General features: G+C 52.4%; 1 protein-coding gene across 1 annotated transcript; it reads right to left on the bottom strand.

Annotated features, from left to right (window-relative positions):
• Positions 1-1213: 1213 nt before the first annotated feature.
• RABGGTA (Rab geranylgeranyltransferase subunit alpha) lies at positions 1214-8540 on the bottom strand. Its single transcript, XM_055536973.1, has 17 exons — positions 8393-8540; positions 8022-8079; positions 7741-7851; positions 7046-7170; positions 6668-6855; positions 6207-6410; positions 5818-5901; positions 5649-5731; positions 5459-5560; positions 5250-5355; positions 5102-5153; positions 4871-4959; positions 4667-4755; positions 4455-4571; positions 3723-3836; positions 2701-2788; positions 1214-2028 (listed from the first exon to the last, which is right to left on the bottom strand). The coding sequence occupies exons 2-17, from the start codon at positions 8022-8024 to the stop codon at positions 1880-1882; spliced, it is 1704 nt and encodes a 567-aa protein (XP_055392948.1). The 5' UTR covers positions 8025-8079; positions 8393-8540; the 3' UTR covers positions 1214-1879.
• Positions 8541-21155: the final 12615 nt, after the last annotated feature.

Here is a 21155-nt window from a genome sequence, read left to right as displayed (position 1 = left end):
TCAGCACCTGGCCCTCAGACTGGCTCCACCAGCCAGCCCTTGACCTGCCGGCTCTACCAGATCCTCTGACCCTACCATCCACCTGTCCCTCCTTCTTCCTCTGGCTCCGCCAAGCCCCCAGTATGAGTAAGAGCTGCTTCCTGCTCCCTGGGCCCCTCCACCTTTGCGATTAGGAAGGTCAGAGTGGAAGCGATCTCGTTTTCTAACGGTCACCCTTCCCCAACCCCTCAGGGGTTTGGAGGTGACTTTGGTCTTTGCTTTGAGGCTCAGGTGGGAATGAAGTCTCTGTCCCCAGGCTGCAGAGTACCCCCTCCTTCCACTGAGACAAATGTCTGGTGAGCTGGAGGCCACGGTTCTCAACTTGGAATTCTTCCTAGGAATCCTGACCAACCGGCTGCAGGCACCTGCCCAATTCCATCCCAACCCTGGGAGAAACACCACGGAGGCCACCGAGAGAACCCCAAGGCAAAGAGGAGGTCAGGCATCTTCCAGAAGGTTGGGACCCTGTTCTTGGGTTCTCTTCTCTCCATCCTGCCATTGTCCCAGCTCTGCCCATGGGACACTGGACAGAAGACAGTAAAAACAGGGAGGGCAAGGAGATACAAGGAAGCTGCCTGGAGGAGAGGCTGAGTTTGGTGATGCATGTGGCAGGGAGGTGCCTTGGGGAGTGGGAACAGAGGCTCCAGGACCTGGCAGAGCCCTCCACATCCCCATGACCTTTTCCTGTCCAAGTCTAAGCTCCAGACCTGGCAGGGGGTGTCTAACCCCACCTCCAGCACATTCAAGAGCAGGAATCAAATTTCCAGGCAGGTCAGCCAAAGGGCTTCATGGAAGGCTGTTTGTGTATCACTCTGGATACTGAAAGGACAGGGAGGGCCCTGAGAGTTCAGTGTGTGTACATGTAGGCCCAGGTAGATTTTCAGGGAAACAGGAAAATGCCTGGTCACATTCGCTCCCTCGTTTCAATCAATCTTTCGGTTTCCCCACCCAGCCAGGTTTGACTCAGTGCCCTCATCCCTGAGCCACTCCCCTTTCCTCCCGGGAGGCTCAAGTGCCGCAGGGCTTTCAGAGTCAGGACAAGGTACTTGTGTATGTTGGAGGGGAGACCCTGGGAAAAGACACCATCTCAGTACTTCAGGAGCTAAGGCCAAGTTCTGCCCAATCCAGAAGCAAGAACATGAATCCGGAATCCCAGACCAAGTTACAGAGACAGCTTTGGCTCCAGCACTTGAGCTCAGCAACCTTGGGTGCGTCTGAACAGCAGTTTCCTCATCAGCACAATGAGCCTAATCATCTCAGCCCTGAGAGCTTGTGGGGATCAAATGGGATCAAGTATTTTCAAGGGCTCTTTATCCTGGGCATGCTACTCATGAGGACTAATAGTGTTGTTATAAGCGAGTGGAGCCAGGGCACTCTGAACACACCTCCTGGGAACAGCTTTGGTGAAGGAGAGCCAGGGCAGACAGGGTATCCGGAAGGGGCACAGATCACGGAAGAAACTTCTCTGAGCCCTTCTAGTTGGGAGAGACTTCCAGGTGCTTTGTAGCCCCACTCCAACTAGAACTGAACCCAAACCTGATGCCAGCCTGGAGCTTAGGCGCAGCCCAGCCCCAAAGCAGAAGGCAGACTCCAATCCAGCCGTGGCCCAGATTCTGCCCCCAAAATGGAGGTTCTGCTGCTCCGCGACAGGGAACGGCAAGACTGAGCATAAAACGGAAGCAGAGCGGGGGAGCCGACACATCTCTCTCCCTTTCTTGTCCAGAAATGCAGTGGTGACAGCAATAATGGTGGTGGGGCGGCAGCTTAGCAGTGCTCAGGGCCCTCTTCATTGTTTATTCAGTTCCAATAAGTTAAAGGACAAGGGTGGGGGCAGGGCCTCTTAGGTGAGGATGCTGCTAACCGAAGGCAGCAGCTCGGCCAGGTGCTCCGAGCTGCCCTCTGCCTGGCACAGCGGGTTGCCCTGCAGGTTGAGGAGGGTCAGCCTGGGGCAGGAGGCGAGAGGCTGGAGCACCACAGGCTGCTGGAGGCCTTGGGCAGGAGTCAAGGAAAGCTCGGCTGGTTCTCCAGATCTGCTTGCTCCTGAACACCTGTCACCGCAGAACGAGCACTGCTACTGAGCAGCCTGCTGGATGGGCCCCTTGGCCACTTCCCAGTGGGACACAGGCCTCTAGGCTGCAGATACCTGCCGGGGGCCAGGCAGGAGGTGCAGGACCCTGATGGGATATGGTCCCAGAGGAGTGGTGGAAACTGTGGCCAAGGGGAAAGCCAGCCCCTGCTGCAGAGGCGCCCATGATTCATCAATAGCCAAGGGCTCCCAAGTGGAAATGCAGGCCAAAGCATGCTTCAGCTTACACGTTTTGAGAAGAATCAGAATTCTAGATTTTTAAAAGAATATAAAACCTCCTGATTTTAAACATACGAGGTGGTACCCAAGAGCATCTGTAGGCAGCGGTTTGTGAACTCAGGTTTGAGGGAGTCACTTCCTTCCATCCTGCAAAACTCTACCAGTGAGAGTTTTCAATGACAATGACAGTTTTCAATGACAGCCTTATACAGCGCCAGGCTATCCTCTCCTCAGCTTAGATGGCCAACACCCCCTCCTCACGCCCAGGGCATGCCCGCCCTGCCTCCTGGCCATCCCTTCCTGGTGTGGCACCTTGCCCTCCCTGCTGTCTGAATGGCACCCAGACGGAAGGATACGGTTGTTACACAGGATGAGCTCCTGCAACCGGGGCAGGTTGGTGACACCATCCAGGGATTCGATTGCATTATCATTGGCCTGCAGCACCTGGGAGCAGGGAAGACAAGGCAGGCAGGCAGGCAGCTGTCAGTATGGGATTGGTACAAGCCACTGGGGAGCCCAGGGTGATCAGCTTACAGGGCATGGAAGTGTTCCTGGGATCAGGCTGGGTGACAGAAGAGAAGGCTGGGGTCATCTGTCGGGGCTGGAGGACCCTGACATCTCTTAGTAGGGTGGGGAGACTTCTGAGGTGGAGGAAGGGGAAAGGTGTCGGCAGCCGCGTTAGGCATTACTGACAAAATGGAGGCACGGCCCCAACTCCCTCTCCTTGTCCCACAGGCACGGACTTGGGATGAAGGAGTTAGGCCTTGTGATTCTGACTTGTTTTTTCCTCTCCTCGGCTGAGTTGGAGGGAATATTGAGTTGAAAGGAATATTAAGGTGCTTACTGTTCTTGAGAGGAGCATGAGAAGGCACAAAGCCTTCTGCAGCTGTGCTCAGAGAATAATTCATAAAGTTAATCATTGACATTCGTTCAAGGACCTTTATAGAAGAGTGTTCCAGGATGAGCACGTAGGCTGCAGCTTGAGGCCATGGGAGGGATTGCTATCTGAAACCTATTTGTAAGGGAAATGTTTATGGCAAAGGAGTTTGCTGAATTTAGGGCTTAGGAATAATTAAAATAGTTAGAAGCTAAAGATTTAAGGAATGTTGTAATGTTAGCATATTTTACTATAGCTTATAGGGATTAGGAATTTTGGAGATATTAGTGGTTAGAAGCCTTTTTAGAGAAAGTGAGCTCAGGATACTAGGGGCCAACGGGATTTAGAAAGATAAGAAATAAACTGAGGAAAGTGGTATGCAGCCCAGACATTAGCATGAGTTACTATGTATTCACAAGGACACATGAGAAGAAGTAGATAAGAGAATCGCTGAGGCAGAAAGGAAAACCCAGAACAATGACAGAGGATTGGGGGCTTTACCTCAAGACAGCGCAGGGCAGCCAGGGCAGGGGGCAGGGCTCGGAGACGATTGTGTGACAGGTCAAGGTGAGTGACCAAGAGCAGCTGCTCCAGATGGCAGAGCACCGTCAGATCCTGAGGAGGGGGACGAGATACCCAGCGAGGCCTGGGGGACAGCTCTCAGCTGTCGTTTATCAGGCCTTCGCCCAGTGTGCCCCACAAAGGCCCTGGGGGGCCCCAGCTGAGGACAGGAGGGAGCAGCTGGGAAGCATACCTCACCACCCCCGGCAGTACATGCACCAGATCAAGGACACGGGGCTGCGGTGGCCTGTGGTGCAGGGAGCGGGGCAGGTACACGGTGCTGGGATGAACACAGACCACTAGCGGGGGAGGGCCTGGCGAGCCCGGAGTTGATTTGATGGGAGCAAAGGTGGGCAGCAGCGCCATGATAAAAATAACGTGCTGGGGAGATTGATTAGGAAGGACTACAGAGGAAAAAGAGAGTCAGGAGTTTGTCAGAAATCTCTGAGAACTATTCAAGCTGTTAGGTGATGGGGTCTGCCCCAGGGAGAGAAGCATGGAATGAGCTAAGGAAGAAATGTCCAGAAGGGCATGTGAGATGGAAGGCAAAGCGGGGGACGCTGAGTGTCTCGGCTGAGGCCTGAGGAGCAGATATAGACACTGCCGGGTCCTGAGGAAGAGGGAGGCGGGCCAGCGGCGTGAGGGTGGGGAAGGCGCATGCGCACGCCCTACCTTGTAACCCAGGTGCAGCACGCGCACCTCCGCATACTCCATCTTGAGCACGCTGTTCTCCAGCAGGAACTTGCTGCGTAGGTCGTCCAGGTACGCTGCCCTCATTGGGTCCACAGCCTGGCAGGGAGAAGAGGGCACAGGAACTGTGTGTCAGCTGCCTGCCCCCTGCGTGCTGGGCTGCCCCCGTGCCAACTCCCGCGGACCCAACTTGCCTTGAGGGTTTGGAAGTACTGCAGTGTCTCCTTCTCGTACTGCAGGGGGTCCAGCGCCCTCATCAGCAAGATGATGGTGAGTAGGCACCCTGGGGAGAGGGCAGGGATTAGGAAGGAAGGTCTCGTCTGGTTCCTCCTAGCAAGGAGCCTGTCTAGGATGGGCCCTCCTTAGAGAAGCAGGAGCTCAGGGGAATCGGGCCTCACATTTATTCTCAGGCTCCAGCTCCTGTAGCTCCTTACAGGATTCCAGCTCCGACTGTAGCACCGTGGACTTCTCCACTGACAGCTCACACCTGAGGGTGGGCAGGGTGGGGGAGCGGTGCTGGTCATCCCCAGTAGCCAGTCTGAGACACCTACTTGAGCCCTCGGCATCCCACCCAGCTGCCCAGAGTGCACAGCCCTGCTCCTGTCTGCGTGCCTCCCTGTGCTCATCACCTGAAGAGCTGCTCATCCGTGGCGGAGTCCCGGCACCAGCCCTCTTGGCGGCCTGAGAGACAGAGCAGGGGTAGGAGAGGACACCCATGAGAGGAAGACAGGGATGGGGGGTGCTGCTGCAAAGCGGGGAGGCTGCAGGCTGGCTCACCTTTTAAGAGCACACACTCTTTCTGGGCATCGCCTGCCGTCCAAATGACACGAAATGTATGCTGGGGCAACTGATCGTTGAGGGAGGTGGCGGGCAGGTTACAGAGCTGGGAGCACAGGGTTAAGAGAAAGCCCAGGCTGCACCACTTTTCTGACTATCCCACCCCAGCCCTGTCCCAGCCCCGACTCCACCCACCAACCCTGGGATACCCAGATGTGGCTAGGCCGGTTCCTGCCCTCTGGGGTCCTCCACTCCACAGCCAGGGGTGACTCATCAACCATGAGCAGCAAGGTCTCCATGCCGGAGCCCACCTGGTGCAGGGGACAGAGACAGACCATCACTCCAACGGCACCAGGCCCACCATCCATGGTACCCTTCAGCAAAAGCCTCGGGACTCACGAGGAGGGGCCGAGAGAAGGAGACGGTCAGGCAAGCCTCATCCCGGCTCACGTGCAGGCAGCGCAGGGCATCCTGGGGATCAGCTGTGGGAAGAAATAGTCTCAGGTCTCCTTAAATATCCTTCCATTCCTTCTTGGCTCCAATCCCCCGCCTCTTCCCTACTGTTCACCTCGTCCCAGGAGCCACCGATGGTAGAACCAGGCACTCTGATCATTGGGATCAGTGAAGAAGGCGTTCTGCACCAGCTCCAGCTCTGCAGGGGCCAAGGAGGCATGGGGTTTTGGTTAGGACCCTTCTGGGCTCCTGTCTACCCCCACATACTGCCCTCTCTTTGGAGAACTTCCTGCCTTCAGTTTCACTTAGATGCCAGCCTTACCCAGGGGCTGCGTACATCAGGAGCCAAGTGGACACTTGGGCTCTCTGCAGCCAGGGGCTGGATCTTATGCATCCCCAGAGCCAGGCATTTTCCCGAGTGGTAGCTTCAAGAGCAGGCCTAGGCATCAGGGTCAGAAGGGCAGCATAGCAGAGTCCTCTCAAGCACGCCTTGACCCTGCTTACCTTTGAGCAGCACATCCTCAGGGAGGCGCCCCTGGGGTCCTGAGTCCGGCTGAGGGTGCAGCTGGGGCAAGAGGCAGGAGCGGTAATGCCAGGAGGAGTAGTTGGAGAAGTTTCGGGTGATGAGGCTGTCAGTGAAGGCAAGCTCCTCTGCAGGGGGCACAGCTGCCTGTGCAGCCACAAACCGCCGGTAGTCCCAGCAGTGAACTGGGGGGATAGGCAGACAACACATCTCAGAAGCAGGGCAAGAAGAGCTGCCTGGCTGGGACCCTGGCATCCCCTTGGAGACCCCAAGAAACACCTCTGTGCCCTCCATGGAGGACACATTTGACCTCGTCATCCCTTGTGTCATCAGCTCAGTGGGCCCATCCTGGCCATCCCTCCCAACTCTGGACCTTACTGAGGCCCTACTACCGGGACATGGGGCAGGTGTAGGCAGGGAGACAGAATCTGCAGGCACGTACAGTTCCGCTCATCAACCTCGAGGAAGCGGGCACACAACTCCAGCTCCCGGGCCCAGTTGGGCTCTGGCAGGCGGCTCAGCAGCCAGCAGCGGTGGTGCCAGGTACCATAAGACTTGGGGTTCACCCTCAGGCAGCTCTCCAGGAAGCCCAGTTCTGCCTTCACCAAAGCGGCCAACTCCTCGGGGGACCTGTGCCCAGAGGAATGGGGGTCAGGGCCCTCCAACACCCAATCTCAGTTCACCCCTGACTTTCTGCACCCAGCCCTCCACTGCCCTCTGCCTATGCCCCTGGCTGCCCCATTCTTCTTCCACCCCTGGACCCAGGCCGGGCAGGGCCAGAGCGAGGGCCGTCTTCCTTGGGCCCTAAACCCCTATGTACTTCTGGATCTCCAGCTGCTGGAGCACCTCTCGTCGACAGTTCCAGAGGGTGGCAAAGTCAGGGTTGGCTCCCAGAATCTGGCTTGTCAGTTCCAGCACTGACTCATCCAGCTCTCCAGCCTGGCGCTGAGAAGATAGATAGCAGGATCAGGGATCACATCACTCTTCTGCTACAGCGCTCCATAACATAAATAGAACTACTGAATGTTCTGTGAATGCCACACTCTACTACAAGTACTATACAAAGCCCTTTATGGGATAATATGTAATCTTGCAATCATTGATTTTCAAGTCCATGGGGTTGCTAGGAGTCGGACACGACTGAGCGACTTCACTTTCTCTTTTCACTTTCATGCATTGGAGAAGGAAATGGCAACCCACTCCAGTGTTCTTGCCTGGAGAATCCCAGGGACAGGGAAGCCTGGTGGGCTGCCGTCTATGGGGTCACACAGCGTCGGACACGACTGAAGTGACTTAGCATAGCAGAGCATATGCAGTAAGTGCAATCGTTAGCCCTGTTTTACAGATGGGCAAATTGAGGTCCAAAGAGATTCAGTAGCTTGCCTAAGGACACACAGCTAGTAAGTGATAGAACCTAGATGTGGAGTCAAGCAACCTGACTCTGAGGCGCAGTTCTTGGCCAAGTGCTATGCTAAGGGAGCCACGGTGGGAGAGCACTACCTCTGAGGGCCCCACCTTCTGGAATACAGTCTGGGTGGCTGCCTGGTATAGCTTCAGCTTCTGTTCCCGCTCTAGTCTTTTGGCTTCCGCTTGCTCTTCCGATGTCTTCACCTTCAGGCGCCCGTGCTATAGGGATGGGCGGGTTGCAAGAGTGCAGGCTGTCTTGCTGGGGCAGACCCACTGGAACCACCCCTGCGGAGCCCCAGGTTTATATCGGGCAACGGAGGCAAGCCCACGCCGGACAAGGGCAAGGGCATGAGCATGCGGAGGTGAGGAGCTGGGCTCAGGGTTCTCACCATGGTGCTGGCTCAGATTCAGGGCAGGGGAAGAAGGGTCCACTGGTGCCCGTGAAACCTGGCGAAAGACGTGTCAATCATGGGAGTCCCGCCCCTTGGAGCTCCGCCCCTCGATGTCCCCAGGAAGCCGTGAGCAAGCCCGGGCGGAGACCCCTGGGGTGTTAAGGGGTCCCGGGACAGACACTGCAAGTCCAGGAGGAACCCACCCGAACCGGACTTGCACACGTGCGGCCCTGGCCACAGCCCAATTCGCCGGACCCGGGCCCGAGTTGGGGCACTTAGGTGATGGGGCCCACTCCGTGCCCAGAGGTTGCCGCTACCCGCCCGCCCCACGGCTCCCAAGCACTGCTGCCCACCGCGGGCGGACCCACCTGTGCTGGGAGGAGGCGAGCCGGACGCGGAGCTGCGGCGCCCGCCACCGAGCCCGAGCGCTGGCTAGAGCGGCCTCACGCCCTGGATTCTCCGAGGCGCAGCTCCCTCTGCAGGCCTGGGGAGGGGCTCGCGGGAGAGCCGACCGACTTCGGAAGCGCCTGCGCAGGATTCCTGCGCGCTCTGTTCGAAAACGCCAAGTTCCTGTTATCCTTCTGGTGTGTCAGTGTGAACGCTTGACTCTGATGAACTCGGGAAAGCGGCGCGGGGTGCAGTTCCCAGCCAGATGCTCAAACTGCGTTTCAGTTGAAAAGATTTCAACAGCCAGAAACGCACCCTTTCATCGCTCGAGTGACCTCACTCTGGCCGCATTGGCCATCTCTTAGTTGCCAAACCTAACATGAAGTTTCCTGTCCTTATCTTCGTTGACGTCTGCAGTGTTTGATGCTACTGACTTTCCTCGACTTGACACCGTGTTCTGGTCTCCTGCAGTTTCGTCCCTCTCTTCTCGTCTATTCACCTTGTTTTCCCCTAAATGTTGTTGATCTCCTTTCCTCCTTTCTTCACACCCTGCTCCTGGAAGAATGTTCACAAATCCAAGCCTTCAACTGCTTGAAGTTGGAGCTCCTCAGAGATCAGTCCTGAGTCCACAGACCTTCTGGCCCACACTTTCTCTGAGTGACTACATCGACATTCTTGCTACCTGTACTGCCCTAGCACTCAAACTTGTATCTCCAGTCCATATGTCTTGCAAACTGTAATAATGGGAAAAAAAAATACAGACACACACATATTCATAAGCCTATTAGGTATCACCTGGGTGTCCAAGAGACACCTGGAACTCCAGAAGTCAAAAAGTATCATTGGCTCCTCTCCTTCCAGTCTAACCTTTGACCTTCATGTTACCTATATCAGTGGATGACCTCCGCACTTTTCCATGGTATCTCATAAATATCCTCTCCATTCCCACTGTGCTAAGAATTTCAGTTCATTTATTCCAGAGATAGTTGAAAGTCTTTTCAATGTCCCCTCATTTTCACCCTGTCACCCCTTTATCTCTGTGTTGCTGAGTCAACCTTTCTGAAATGCAGATTCGATTGTGATGTGTCTCTGCCAAAAACCCTTCCATGAAGCTTTTTGGGAAAGACTGAATCTCTTAGGTCAGCACATCAGGCTCTTTGGCATTTGGGCCCTGCTTATCCCTATGGCCTCATGTTCTGCCTCTATGAGAAACTCTTCATTTCAGCTGATAGAATGACTTGGGGTTTCCCAAGCTTGTTAACCTGTTCCCTCTTCCTTACTCTCCTTCCTCCACACCTCTTCCTTTGCCAGAATAACTCCTGTTCACCTTTACAATTTAACTTCAGTGTCACCTCCAGGAAGCTTTCCAAAATACCTGTCTGTCAATGATAACACGTATTCCTCTGTCCTACTGTTAAGTCTTGATGTGAATGCTAGATTCTCCTAGGAGATTCAAAGTTCCTGGAGAACAGAAACAACATTTTTTTGGTCCTCCTTCTCCAATACCTGGTCCCAATTTTCAGTAGTTATTGGACAGTTATTTGAATGAATAGAACACTACATAGTGAGGGCTGGCTTGGCTGGGCCTAATGGTCAGTGCAGTACACATTTAGGGATCTGAGAGATTGTGAGGCCTGGACCAGCTCAGGAAGGTTTCCTGATGGAAGCTTCATGGGTTCAGAGTGGTCACTGATTGTGTATGTGTGAATGTGATGTATTTGTGAGAAGTCTGTGTCCGTGTGGCATATGTGTGTTTATAAGACACATCTAGGTAGGAAAATACGACTTTAAATTCTTTATATTTTTCCCCCACCTTTCTTAGGCCCTGGAAATGCGCGTAAAGTGTCCGCTTTCTATTCTGTCCTGACCAGCTTCAGGGAAAGAGACACTTGCCCTGGCCTCCTACACTTGCAGCCACCTTCCTCACTGGGACTGCAGTGACAAGCAGTGTGTCAAGGGCTTTGCACACACACAGGATTACATGTGGGAGGCAGTAAGGAGAGTGCTTAGGAACATGGACTCTGGGATCCAACTGCCTAGGTGCAAATTCTGGCTTTGCCATTTATTAGCTATGTGACCTGGGCAAGGTACTTAATATCTGTGTTGAGTTTCTACTGTGTCTCAGTATTTTCAACCGAAGCATAGGGAAAATAATGTTACCTACCTGCTAGTGTTGAGTGAAAATTAAATGTAAAAGTCTATGTAAAGTGTTTAGGACAGTGCCTGAACAGTACTGAGCAAGGACAGTACTGGGTAAGGTAAATAATAATAGTAGTACTTTTTTCTTTTTGGTTGGGCTGGGTGTTCATCGCAGTGTGCGGGGTCTTCTCTCTACTAGTGGCATGTGGGCTTAGTTGCCCCACAACATGTGCTATCTTAGTTCCCTGCCGCCGCTGCTGCTGCTGCTGCTGCTAAGTCACTTCAGTTGTGTCCGACTCTGTGCGACCCCATAGACGGCAGCTCACCAGGCTCCCCCGTCCCTGGGATTCTCCAGGCAAGAACACTGGAGTTCCCTGACCGGGGATCAAACCCATGTCCCCTGCATTGGCAGGCAGATTCTTAACCACCAGGGAAGTCCTAGTAATTTTCTGATTTTCTTAACAAATATGCCAGGAGATAGAGGCTCAAAGAGAAAGGCTAAGTAACTTGCTAAGTGTCACCCATGTAGTAAGTGATCAAATGGACATAGGTCTGATCTGGCCCAGTCCTCTCTCCACCTCACCAGCTACTTTTTTGTTTTGTTGGTTGAGTTTTTGGTCACTGTCTGTTCTTGCCTCCTACTCTATAACCACTCACATGTACAACCAGATATCTGGGAAGACAGGTGCCCACAGGTACAGATGTGACAGGTGCAATCTTATTACGTCATAGTTGCAAAGGGTGGAGGCATGAAATATTTTTTCATGATTAGCAATCCTGAAACTGGGAGGTTTGAGTCAAGCAGACTTAAGGGAGGAAGTGAGTCTTAAATCTGCTTCCAAGAAGGTGGGGCCTGGTTTTGGAAAGAGGACAGGAAGGGCATTTCAAGCACGTGTTATGACAGGAAGGTGGGTGAGAGATAGCCAAACAGACTTAGCTGGCTGGCAGAGACTGAACCAGGTGCCTGTAGAGATAAGAGCAGTGGAGCCAAGACAAGCCTCTTGCTTTAAGGCAAAAGGATGTGTCAGGAGTTATATTTGGCCTCCTGTGTGGGATAAGTGGGAAGCAGGCAGGTGTCTGAGGCTACAGTCTGAATGATGCTTGAGGAAAGGATTTTACTCCTTTCTGTGCAGAGAAAAGAGCAAGAATAACCAAGTACTGACTGGGCCCAGACATCCTATTTGAGGCACTCACCACCTATTATGATTGCACGGTGAGGACCAGTGCATTCAGTGGGTTCCCACAGAGGTTAAGTTGCTTGCCCAAGGCCACACAGCTGGGAGGAAACCAAGTGCCCCCAACACTGCGCTCACTTACCGAGCTTATGCTTAGTCTCTCTAACTAAAATTGTATACCCTCTGATCTCAATCCTGTGCTAAATGAACACCAATCAGTCAGAGTCAGATGACTAAGATTGCTGTTGTCGATAACAGAAGAGGGCAGGGTGGGCGCAGGCAGGAATTCCACCCAGTAGGGAATGGGGACCACGGGAGGCAGAGTTGAGAGACCCACCAACGAACTCTAGTAGAGGCATGTCAGGGCCAGACTTGGGCGGTGGGGTGAAGAATCCTCACTGGGGAGTGAAGGAAAAAATAGACTATGAAGAGAGGTTCTGTGACCTTGAAGCCAATATTAAATAACAACTAAATTCTTTACAACCAGGATAAAAAGAAACTGAGATTCTGCCCAAGGTCACACAGTTTGTAAGTGATGCAGCCTGGTCTCACGCTAAAAGTCAGGGTGCCCTTCAGAGGACAACTGAAATCACCCTTTATATACACACAATAAAGTTTTCTCCTTCTCTAAAACAAACTGACGAACCAACCAACCTTGGCTGTCTGATTTCAGAAGACACCTTACTTTCCCTCCATCTAGCTTGTCCACTGTGCTCAGCTGCACCCAACAAATGTCCAGAGTGTGGGGATGTGAAGCGTCACAAGACTTCTGGGAAGCTGGGGTGGGTGTTCTGGAGAGCCAGGTTGGGAGGGAGTTCTACTGCGAGGAACTGATGGTCTGGATGATGGTCAGAACTGATGGTCTGGATCTTCTTGAGGCGATAGTTCTGCAGGGTATCAAGCAAGCAGTGGTTAGATGTTTGGCGGAGGGGAACCCCAGGCACTTGAAGGGAAATCAAATGCTGGAAAGTCTGGGCCAGGCTCCTCTGTCCATGGAATTCTCCAGGCAAGAATACTGGAGTGGGTTGCCATCTCCTCATCCAAGGGATCTTTCTGACCCAGGGATTGAACTGGCATCTCTTACATCTCCTGCATTGTCAGGTAGGGTTGTTGTTGTTGTCTTTTTTTTAACCATCAGCACTTTTTTTTTTTTTTTTACCATCCTGGGCTTTTGGGAAGCCCAGAGATCAGCTTAAGTGGCAGTAAAGGAGTTGCAAGGGGGAATATCTGAGCCTGCCACCTGCCACCCTGAAGGAAGGGTGGAGATGAAGCTTCTCTACACAGGAGCAGAAGTGCCCATTTCCTGTCTCTTGCAACATGGAAGCTCCTCTCCCTCAGCTTCTTGACTTTCTCTCTAACCTTGACCACCACCAGAACAGGACGTCAGAGCTGGAGAGGGCTCGATGGATCATCTGGCTCCTGCTTATTTCCCAGCAACCCTTACACACTTGGTAACATGAAATCACATACACGTTGGTGGCAGCCAGGGCTGGAAACCAGGTTTCCCAGTGATTATCACAGAGGTTCTGCAGCCATCAGCTCCATCCTGGGACATGTTTAGGGACAAAATGGTTAACTGTGGGTAGGATGATAGGATAGTAGATATAACTGGTAGGAATTTCATCTCCAAATAACAGTGGTTAATGTGTGTTTGTCAACTTAGAGGGAAGTCTTTGCTGGTGGTGGCACTTTTCAGTGGCATGCTGGCTGAGCACACTGCCATTCTCAAGAACTGAAGGCTGCTAACACATAGTTCAGAGCAATGCTGGATGACGGAATCAGTTGGGAGCAATGCTGGATGAAGGAATCCAGATCTAAACTTAATTTGAGGCCCAGATTTGACCAGATGGCATCGAACGGGGACAGAGGCACAGTCTGGTTCTTTGGTCCTCAAACCATCCTCTGCACAAGGGCATGATGTGTGGGCAATGGAATGACACCAGTGGGCAGACAGGGTGATTCTGGTTGGGACAGGGTTGGTAAGAGCTAGCACCTTGCCAGAAGTAGTGGCCTGACTTTAAGCAGTATGAAGAGAACTTTAGGACCCAGAATGAGGGGGTGCAGAGGCCCCAGATCTGTGATGGTCAGACCCTGTTGGGAGTGTGTGGTCCATTTTAAGAGGGACAGAGACAATCAGCAAGGTCAGGAGGGAGAAATGAAAATGGTGAGAACAGGCCATGACCAGAAAGAGGACATGGGAATGTCAAACTGGGGGAGAAGACTCAAGGGGCAGAGGATCTTCAGATTCTAAGGGCTTCTAGTTGGAACAGAAGCCATATTGATTCTGTTAATCTTGAGAGCAAAGAACAAAGACCAGTGAATGTATATACACTTGCTATGGAGGAAGACTTTCTTACCATTAAAGCTGTCCAAAGATAGAATGGGCCTAAATAAGTGGTGGTGAATTCACCATCATGAGAGAGGGGGATAACCAAATGTGTACTGGTCAACAACTTTGTGAAAATGGGGTAGAGAATATTCGAGGACTAGAATGTTCTCCAAAGTTATGAAGGAATCTGACTCTTGGGATGGCCCAGAGGGCTAGAATGACTCCAAGAAGATCCTTTATATTCACCACCTCCCCAAGGTTCTGGGGTCCTTCGTACTTGATCTGAGTGCTACAATTTTTTTCTCTCCTCTCTGCTCCTCAGTTTGCTCTGCCAGGTTGGGGAAATTCCTTGATGACCAGTGGTGCCACCAGATACCCATAACTGGAGAAGAAGAGGGAATAGATTGGCCAGTGAGAGGGAAGGGCAGGGTGCCAGGGCTGGGCCCCAAAGACAGAAGGGCCCCAGAGGGAAAGTCCCCATGCTAGAGCATCCTATTTCCCCCAGGGTGTGGCGGGTGCTGACTCAGGTTGGCAAATCTAGGGGAAGAGATGAAGGGAAAGCAACCAGGAAATGCAATTGAAAAGCTGGAAAAACTTCTTGAGCCAGAACTAGTCTCTGTTACAAAAGCCAGGTACTGCATGGTGGCTGGTGAAGATGACAACCTTGCCTTAAAATTGCCCAGAGTGTGGTGAGGCTGGGAACATGGCCAAGAAACTCACTGCCTGACGGCCTGGATGACAACCACCAGCGCACAAGTCGGGGGTATGCCTTGGGTTTGGGGCATATACAATGCGAGTGGTGCCAAGAAGTAGTAGCCCTGGATTCCACGCCTGCATGAGAAACAGAATCCTTGGAACAAGGAGAGACTGTGGGGTGCTCTGGCTGGTAGATGAGAACAAGGGACAGAGGATAGTCCCAGGAAGGAGGAGCTGCTTGCTTTGGGAAGGACCCAGCCCTTACCTCTTCCCTGTCCATTCCTTTGTTCAACAGAGAGTGACTGGGTGCCCCAGAACTGGACGTCATGGTAGGCATGGAGGCCATATGGATGCATGGAGTTATGGTCCTGAGCAGGCCCGTCCCACAGAACCTTTGGAAACAGTATAGGGAGGCAGTCAAGTAATGTCATAGGCAAATGTAAACTTACGGCTCTGCCCTTAGAGAGACATGTGTGACTCTGGAGGAGCTCTTATGCTAGTGGGTGAGGTTCCCAGGGAAGTGAGCTTGGAGTTGGGGCTGCAGGTGCCGGGGAGGAATCCTGGCTTGGGGCTCAAACACGCATCTCCTCTGTGCCTCCCCAGCAGCAGACCCTATGGTGCCTGCAGTCAGGTCATCCTGCAGGGGTGCACATCCCTGCTTTCTCTCTGGCCATGCTCTCTTAAGAAGGCTGCTTTGATTGCATGTCCCCTCACCTAGTCCAGTGTCTGCACCATGGTAGCCACTCAACAACCATTTACATAATTCAGCCAGTCAATCCTTGAGTAGTAATCCCTGAGTACCAATACAGCTCACCCCACAGCATGATGAAGACTGCCAAGGTGCCTGCTCTCATAAAGCTTATTCTCAAGCTGGGGAGACCCACTCTATAGAAGCAAATACATACAAAAGATGGTTTCATCTAGTCGTAAGTGCCCCTAGGAAAATTAAATACCCCTAGGGCATTCAGATAAAGCTAGTGGTGGTGGTAAGGGTCCTGGGAAAGAATGAATGAGTGAGTGAATGAATGACGAGCCATGGCAGTCAGAGCAAGATATGCTGCACCCATCTGGGTGGGGAAGAGGAGGCCGAGCTGGGACTTAGATCCTTTAGATACCAGAGCTGGGAGCTTAGGGTGAGGTGGGGAAGGGTGGTCAGAGGTGTCTGCACCCTAGGCCTCATGTGAGGTGGGGAGGAAGTGGACGGGGAGTGGTGTGGAACCTCTGAATTCAGTGCAAAGCAGCAGAACGGCTGGAATTGCTGACTAAAGCAACACTGTGTCTCTGTATCCCCTTTGCACCCATCATGACTCAGGCTTGAGTTCCGAGGGGAGTGGAAGGGTGGGGCAGGGAGGACCTGGAGCTGAGGTTCAGGAAGCTTGCAGGCTTGGCCAGCCTCCCCAGGGCTTGTTCCCACAGAGGCCCCCGGTCCCCCCACAGCTGGCAGCTGTCCTGTGCAGTCCTCTCCCAGGCCCCAGACCCCTGAGCAGGGGGCAGGGAGCTGAGGTTGAGGCAGGAAATAGATGGGCTCTAGGTTAGACATTTACAGCCAGCCCCCTGTTTACACTGCTGAAACCGTGTAACTCTGACTGTGACTCGAGTCCAGCCTAAACCCAGAATGGGACTTGAACCCACAGTTTTTTATTTGTGTATTTATTTTAAATGTCAAAGCCTAAACATTTTTTTACTATTTATGTATTTGGCTGTTTCGGGTCTTGGTTGCGGCACTCCGGATCTTCACCGTGTCCTGTGAGATCTTTCCTTTAGGCACACGGACTCTCTAGTTGTGGTTTGCAGGCTCTGTAGTTGTGGCATGTGGTCTTACTTGCTCCATAGCATGTGGGATCTTAATTCCCTGACCAGGAATCAAACCCATGTTCCCTGCATTGCAAGGCAGATTCTTAACAACAGGACCACCAGGGAAATCCCTCATCATCTTTTTTTTTTAAGTTTATGGAGAATCACACTTTAAATTTGTATTTATTTTTGGCTGTGCTGGATCTTCCTTGCTGCTCGTGGGCTTTCTCTAGTTGGGGCAAGTGGGGGCCACTCTCTAGCTGCCAGTGCTCAGGCTTCTCATTGCAGTGGCTTCTCTCGTAGAGCATAGGCTCTGGGTGCACAGGCTTCAGTAGTTGCGATGCACAGGTTTAGTCGCCTGGTGGCATGTGGAATCTTCCCAGGCCAAGGATCAAGCCAGCGTTCCCCGCATTAGCAGGCAGATTCTTAACCACTGGACCACCAGGGAAGTCCCCCCTCATGGTCTTTTAATTGAGATCACAGGCCTGTTCTCAGGATTTAATGAAGTTCAGGTTCTTGATGTCTCATTGCAGAAAGAATTCAGTGAGAGACAAAGGGATAGGTAAGAAGTGGATTTATTTGAGAGAAACATGCTTTACAGAGTGTGGGCCGTCTCGGAAGACAGGAGGCCCGGAAATATGGGGTGTCAGTTTTTATGGGCTGGGTAATTTCACAGGCTAATGAGTGGGTGAGTTATTCCAACCATTTTGGGGAAGGGACAGAGATTTCCACCCATGTTTTGATCTTTGATGGTTGGCCTTAGAACTGTCATGGCACTGGTGGGTGTGTCATTTAGCTTGTGGTGTTGGAGAAGACTCTTGAGAGTCCCTTGGACTGCAAGGAGATCCAACCAGTCCATTCTGAAGGAGATCAGCCCTGGGATTTCTTTGGAAGGAATGATGCTAAAGCTGAAACTCCAGTACTTTGGCCACCTCATGCGAAGAGTTGACTCATTGGAAAAGACTCTGATACTGGGAGGGATTGGAGGCAGGAGGAGAAGGGGACGACAGAGGATGAGATGGCTGGATGGCATCACTGACTCGATGGACGTGAGTCTGAGTGAACTCCAGGAGTTGGTGATGGACAGGGAGGCCTGGCGTGCTGCGATTCATGGGGTCACAGAGTCAGACACGACTGAGTGACCGAACGGAACTGAACTGAATGTATTACAATGACCGAAAGCTGGAATCTGATACCCCATGGTTCTGCCCTGCTTCCATCACCTTCTCATTTTTTGCGTCAGCCAGTTGGTCAGAGATACCTCCTTGGGGACTCTCTGGGGACAGAAGCTCCACAGGTGGCCTCATCTGGGCACCCCTAACGCTTGGGCAGTTGCTCTAGAAAGAGGAGTCCACTTCAGGTGTGACATGCATCTTGCAGGAGCAGTGTGGGTCGGCTTCTGAGGAGCCCAGGGCTGGCCAGGCTGCTGAGGCCCGGCTCCTCGGCTCCACTGCTGCTTCTTGCAGCCATTTTTCTCCGTTCCTTGGGCCTTCAGTTGCTGTTTCTCTTACTCTCCCTGCTACCAGGGTAGAGAAGATTTTGGCGATGGGAGCAGCTGCATAAGAACATGGGAAGTGGTGGTGCCTCTGGACCCAGGGCTGCCCCTTGCTTAGAAGTGTAGGACACAGGGGCCAGAACAGGCCTTTCGAGCTTGGAAAATACAACCCCTTAGCACAAGAGAGGCCCAGATTTGCATGCAGTCAAATCTCTTCTCTGAGTATGTTTAGCTCTCCGCTTGCACAGGCCTGGGCTCTCTCTGTGGCTGCTCCTAGGTTGGGACTGGCAGTGGTGAGTAGGGATAAAAGGAAGGCTTCTCACGTTACCTTTGTATACCTTTTGGATTCTGACCCACATTCTTAAACAATGCTATTAGAAAAGTACATTTTAAAATGCTAATCAAAAGTCTCTTTTCCATCCTGCCCTGAGCTCCTTTAGGGGATTAAGCATCTCCTGGGGACTGACCAAGTCCCTAGATTTGCTCTGGGAGGGGTGGGGGCTCCATCTCAGCAGCCTGTGTCTCGCCAGGGCTGACCTCCAGCAGGCTGGTGTCTCCTTCACAGCTCCAGCATGCTCTTTCTTTCTCTGTGCCTGTTGTTGCTTTCAGTCCTGCAGCAGCCCCCTCCCTTCCGACAGGCCCCGTCTGTTGACTCCGCCTCCTGCAATCTCTCCTGAACCCACATCCCCACTGCCATCACATCCTGGGACACTGGTCAGACTCCACGCAGCTCTTCTGATGCCTGCCTGTTTTCCCCCGGTCCATCTTCCCCACCCCTGAGCCCCAGTCAGCTTCCTCAGATACAAATTCTGCACACTCCTCTCCCGCTTACATCCTCCTGTAGCCAACAGCATTAGTGCTCTGCCCAGCTCTGCCTTGGATGCCCCTTTCCATTTTTGTACCCAACGCCCCCTTCAAGTGCTTTCAGGGTTGACACCTGCAGCTCTTCTTGGAGGGCTGCCCTTGATCTGGACCTGGTTTACCCCGCCCAGCCCCACCTGGGCCACGCTGTGGCTGGCAACTGCTCAGTGGTAGTGGTGGCGGGGAATGAAAGCCCAGCTTTTCGCCCCAGCAGGGCTACCCTGAGGCCGTACACTCTAAGGCTGTCCTGCTGGGCTCCAAGGGAAGTCACCTCCACAGCTGAACTGGAGCTCCAGCTGGCCTCTCTCCAACCACCTACCTCCCCTGGGTATTCTGCTTTAAGAGTCACTCAGCGTCTAGATGAATCCCTCATGTGGAAACCTACAACCCACAATTTAAATCTTAATCACTGATCTGTATTCATCTCCTTTCTCTGAAAATTTATCCCATATCACATCTACAGTCACGTCATAGCAACTTCTAGCTGTCCTGCAACATTCTGTGTTTCAATACCTGCTTTATTATTTTTTTTTTTCAGTTAGGAAAAACTACTCCACCCCCATTCTTTAAGTCTCTGATCAATATCACTCCCTTCAATTCCCTAATGGAGCCAGCTGCTTCCTCCTGTACTCTGTACTGTGTACTTATTACAGCACCCATCTCATCAAATTGAACCAGCCTTCTCTAGCATGGTGCTGGGCAGAATGCGGGTGTCAAAGAAATGTTTCTGAATGAATACTGATACTCCCAACATGTCCTAAGACTCTCTATTGGGTTTCTCAGATCTTGATATTCTTCTCCTGCCAATCAACACTCACGCTCCATGTTTCATTCTCTCAGACCTCTACTCTACTGTTTACATTTCTAAGATTAATTAAGTCTTGTTGGAGGGAAGCAGTGTGGTGTCTTTTGAAGAAAACCGCTCCCTCTGGCTTCTTGAGACACCAGGATCAAGGCTGTACCCTGCATGGTGTGGACTCTTGGGGCCCCAGTTCACTCACTTCCTACGGTAAGTGGAAGGTCTATACTGACTTCTAAGGTCTTCCAGGGCTGAATGAAAGTCCTCTGTGGATTGCAGCCTACTCTGTCTGGTTCTCTGCTCTCCCAAAGCCAAGAACGGTGCCTGCTGCAAAGCACACTCTTGCCTATTTGTCAAGAGAAAGAACTGACTTTACTGGCTCCATATTGCTTGGCCCATATGTGTTATTTCACTTAATTTTCAAAGGAGTGGAGTCAGGGTTTGTATGCAGATTTGTACACCATTGAAGCCTATTTTCTTCCCATCATGCCTTGTGACCTTTAGGGGACAAGGCCCTCATGAAAGGATTTGTCCCAGTGATGGCTTTTAAAGATGGCTGTGGAAGGCTGGAGGAGATCCTGAGGCCCTTGTCCTTCTTAAAGCATATAGGCAATTGCTGCTGCCCCTGACCAATCTCAGGGGGTTTAGGGTGGTGAGTGGAAGGGGGTGAGAGGGTGGTGAGGAAATCTGATTGCTCTGATTTAAACGGGGTGCCTCAGCAAATGGTGGAGTTTAGGTACGCAGTTCCAGTCACATGCTTGTAAGCTGGCTGGCTCTTTTGAAAAAAAAAAAAGAAAAAAAACCCTGGTTGACAGAAGTTGTTGATTCCTGTAGCATGTATATTTTCACCATGGCTGAAATCAAGCAACCGCCGCGAAGTGGCTGGCTGCAGGATTGGAGGAGATGCACATATCAGCTCTCATGGGTGAGACAGCTACCCCGGCAGTCACTGGAGCAGTAACCAGGGGCTATTCCCAGAAAGCCATGGGAAGATCGCAGCTTCCATAGGCTCTGTAGGCAGCTGTGGGAGGCCTAAGCTCTCCCCCTGCCTTCTTGGAAGATTAGAAATGGCCTCTGCCACTCTGATTTATAGTAGCTCTCCCATTACCTTGATGACCGTGGAGCTGCTGGCGGGAAGGTGGCCTCAAAGGGGCCCTTGGCTCCTTGGAACACATCCGCTGTTGCCTTGCCTCAGGCTGGGACAGACCCCCAAGCAGGGAAAGCAGCTCTGAAAGGTTCTTATGATCAGTTCTTCAGGAAACAGTTCCTGGGGTGTCATCCCAAGAGGGAGAACGCGAGTGCGTCGGTGTCGTCAACTATTCCTCTGCCTCCCCCTTGGGATTTTCCTCCCCAGTTCCAGGAAATCCTGAATATCATGGACTCTGCCTTCCCTGGACTGGGCCTCACCCTGGGATCAGGCCCAGCTAGAAGGCAGTGGGCATCCCTGAAGAGATGG

Source organism: Bubalus kerabau, chromosome 10 (assembly GCF_029407905.1).
Source record: "Bubalus kerabau isolate K-KA32 ecotype Philippines breed swamp buffalo chromosome 10, PCC_UOA_SB_1v2, whole genome shotgun sequence".
NCBI lineage: Eukaryota > Metazoa > Chordata > Mammalia > Artiodactyla > Bovidae > Bubalus > Bubalus kerabau.
The sequence above is the reverse complement of the archived record's forward strand: the minus strand, read 5'-3'. Positions and strand labels throughout refer to the sequence as shown.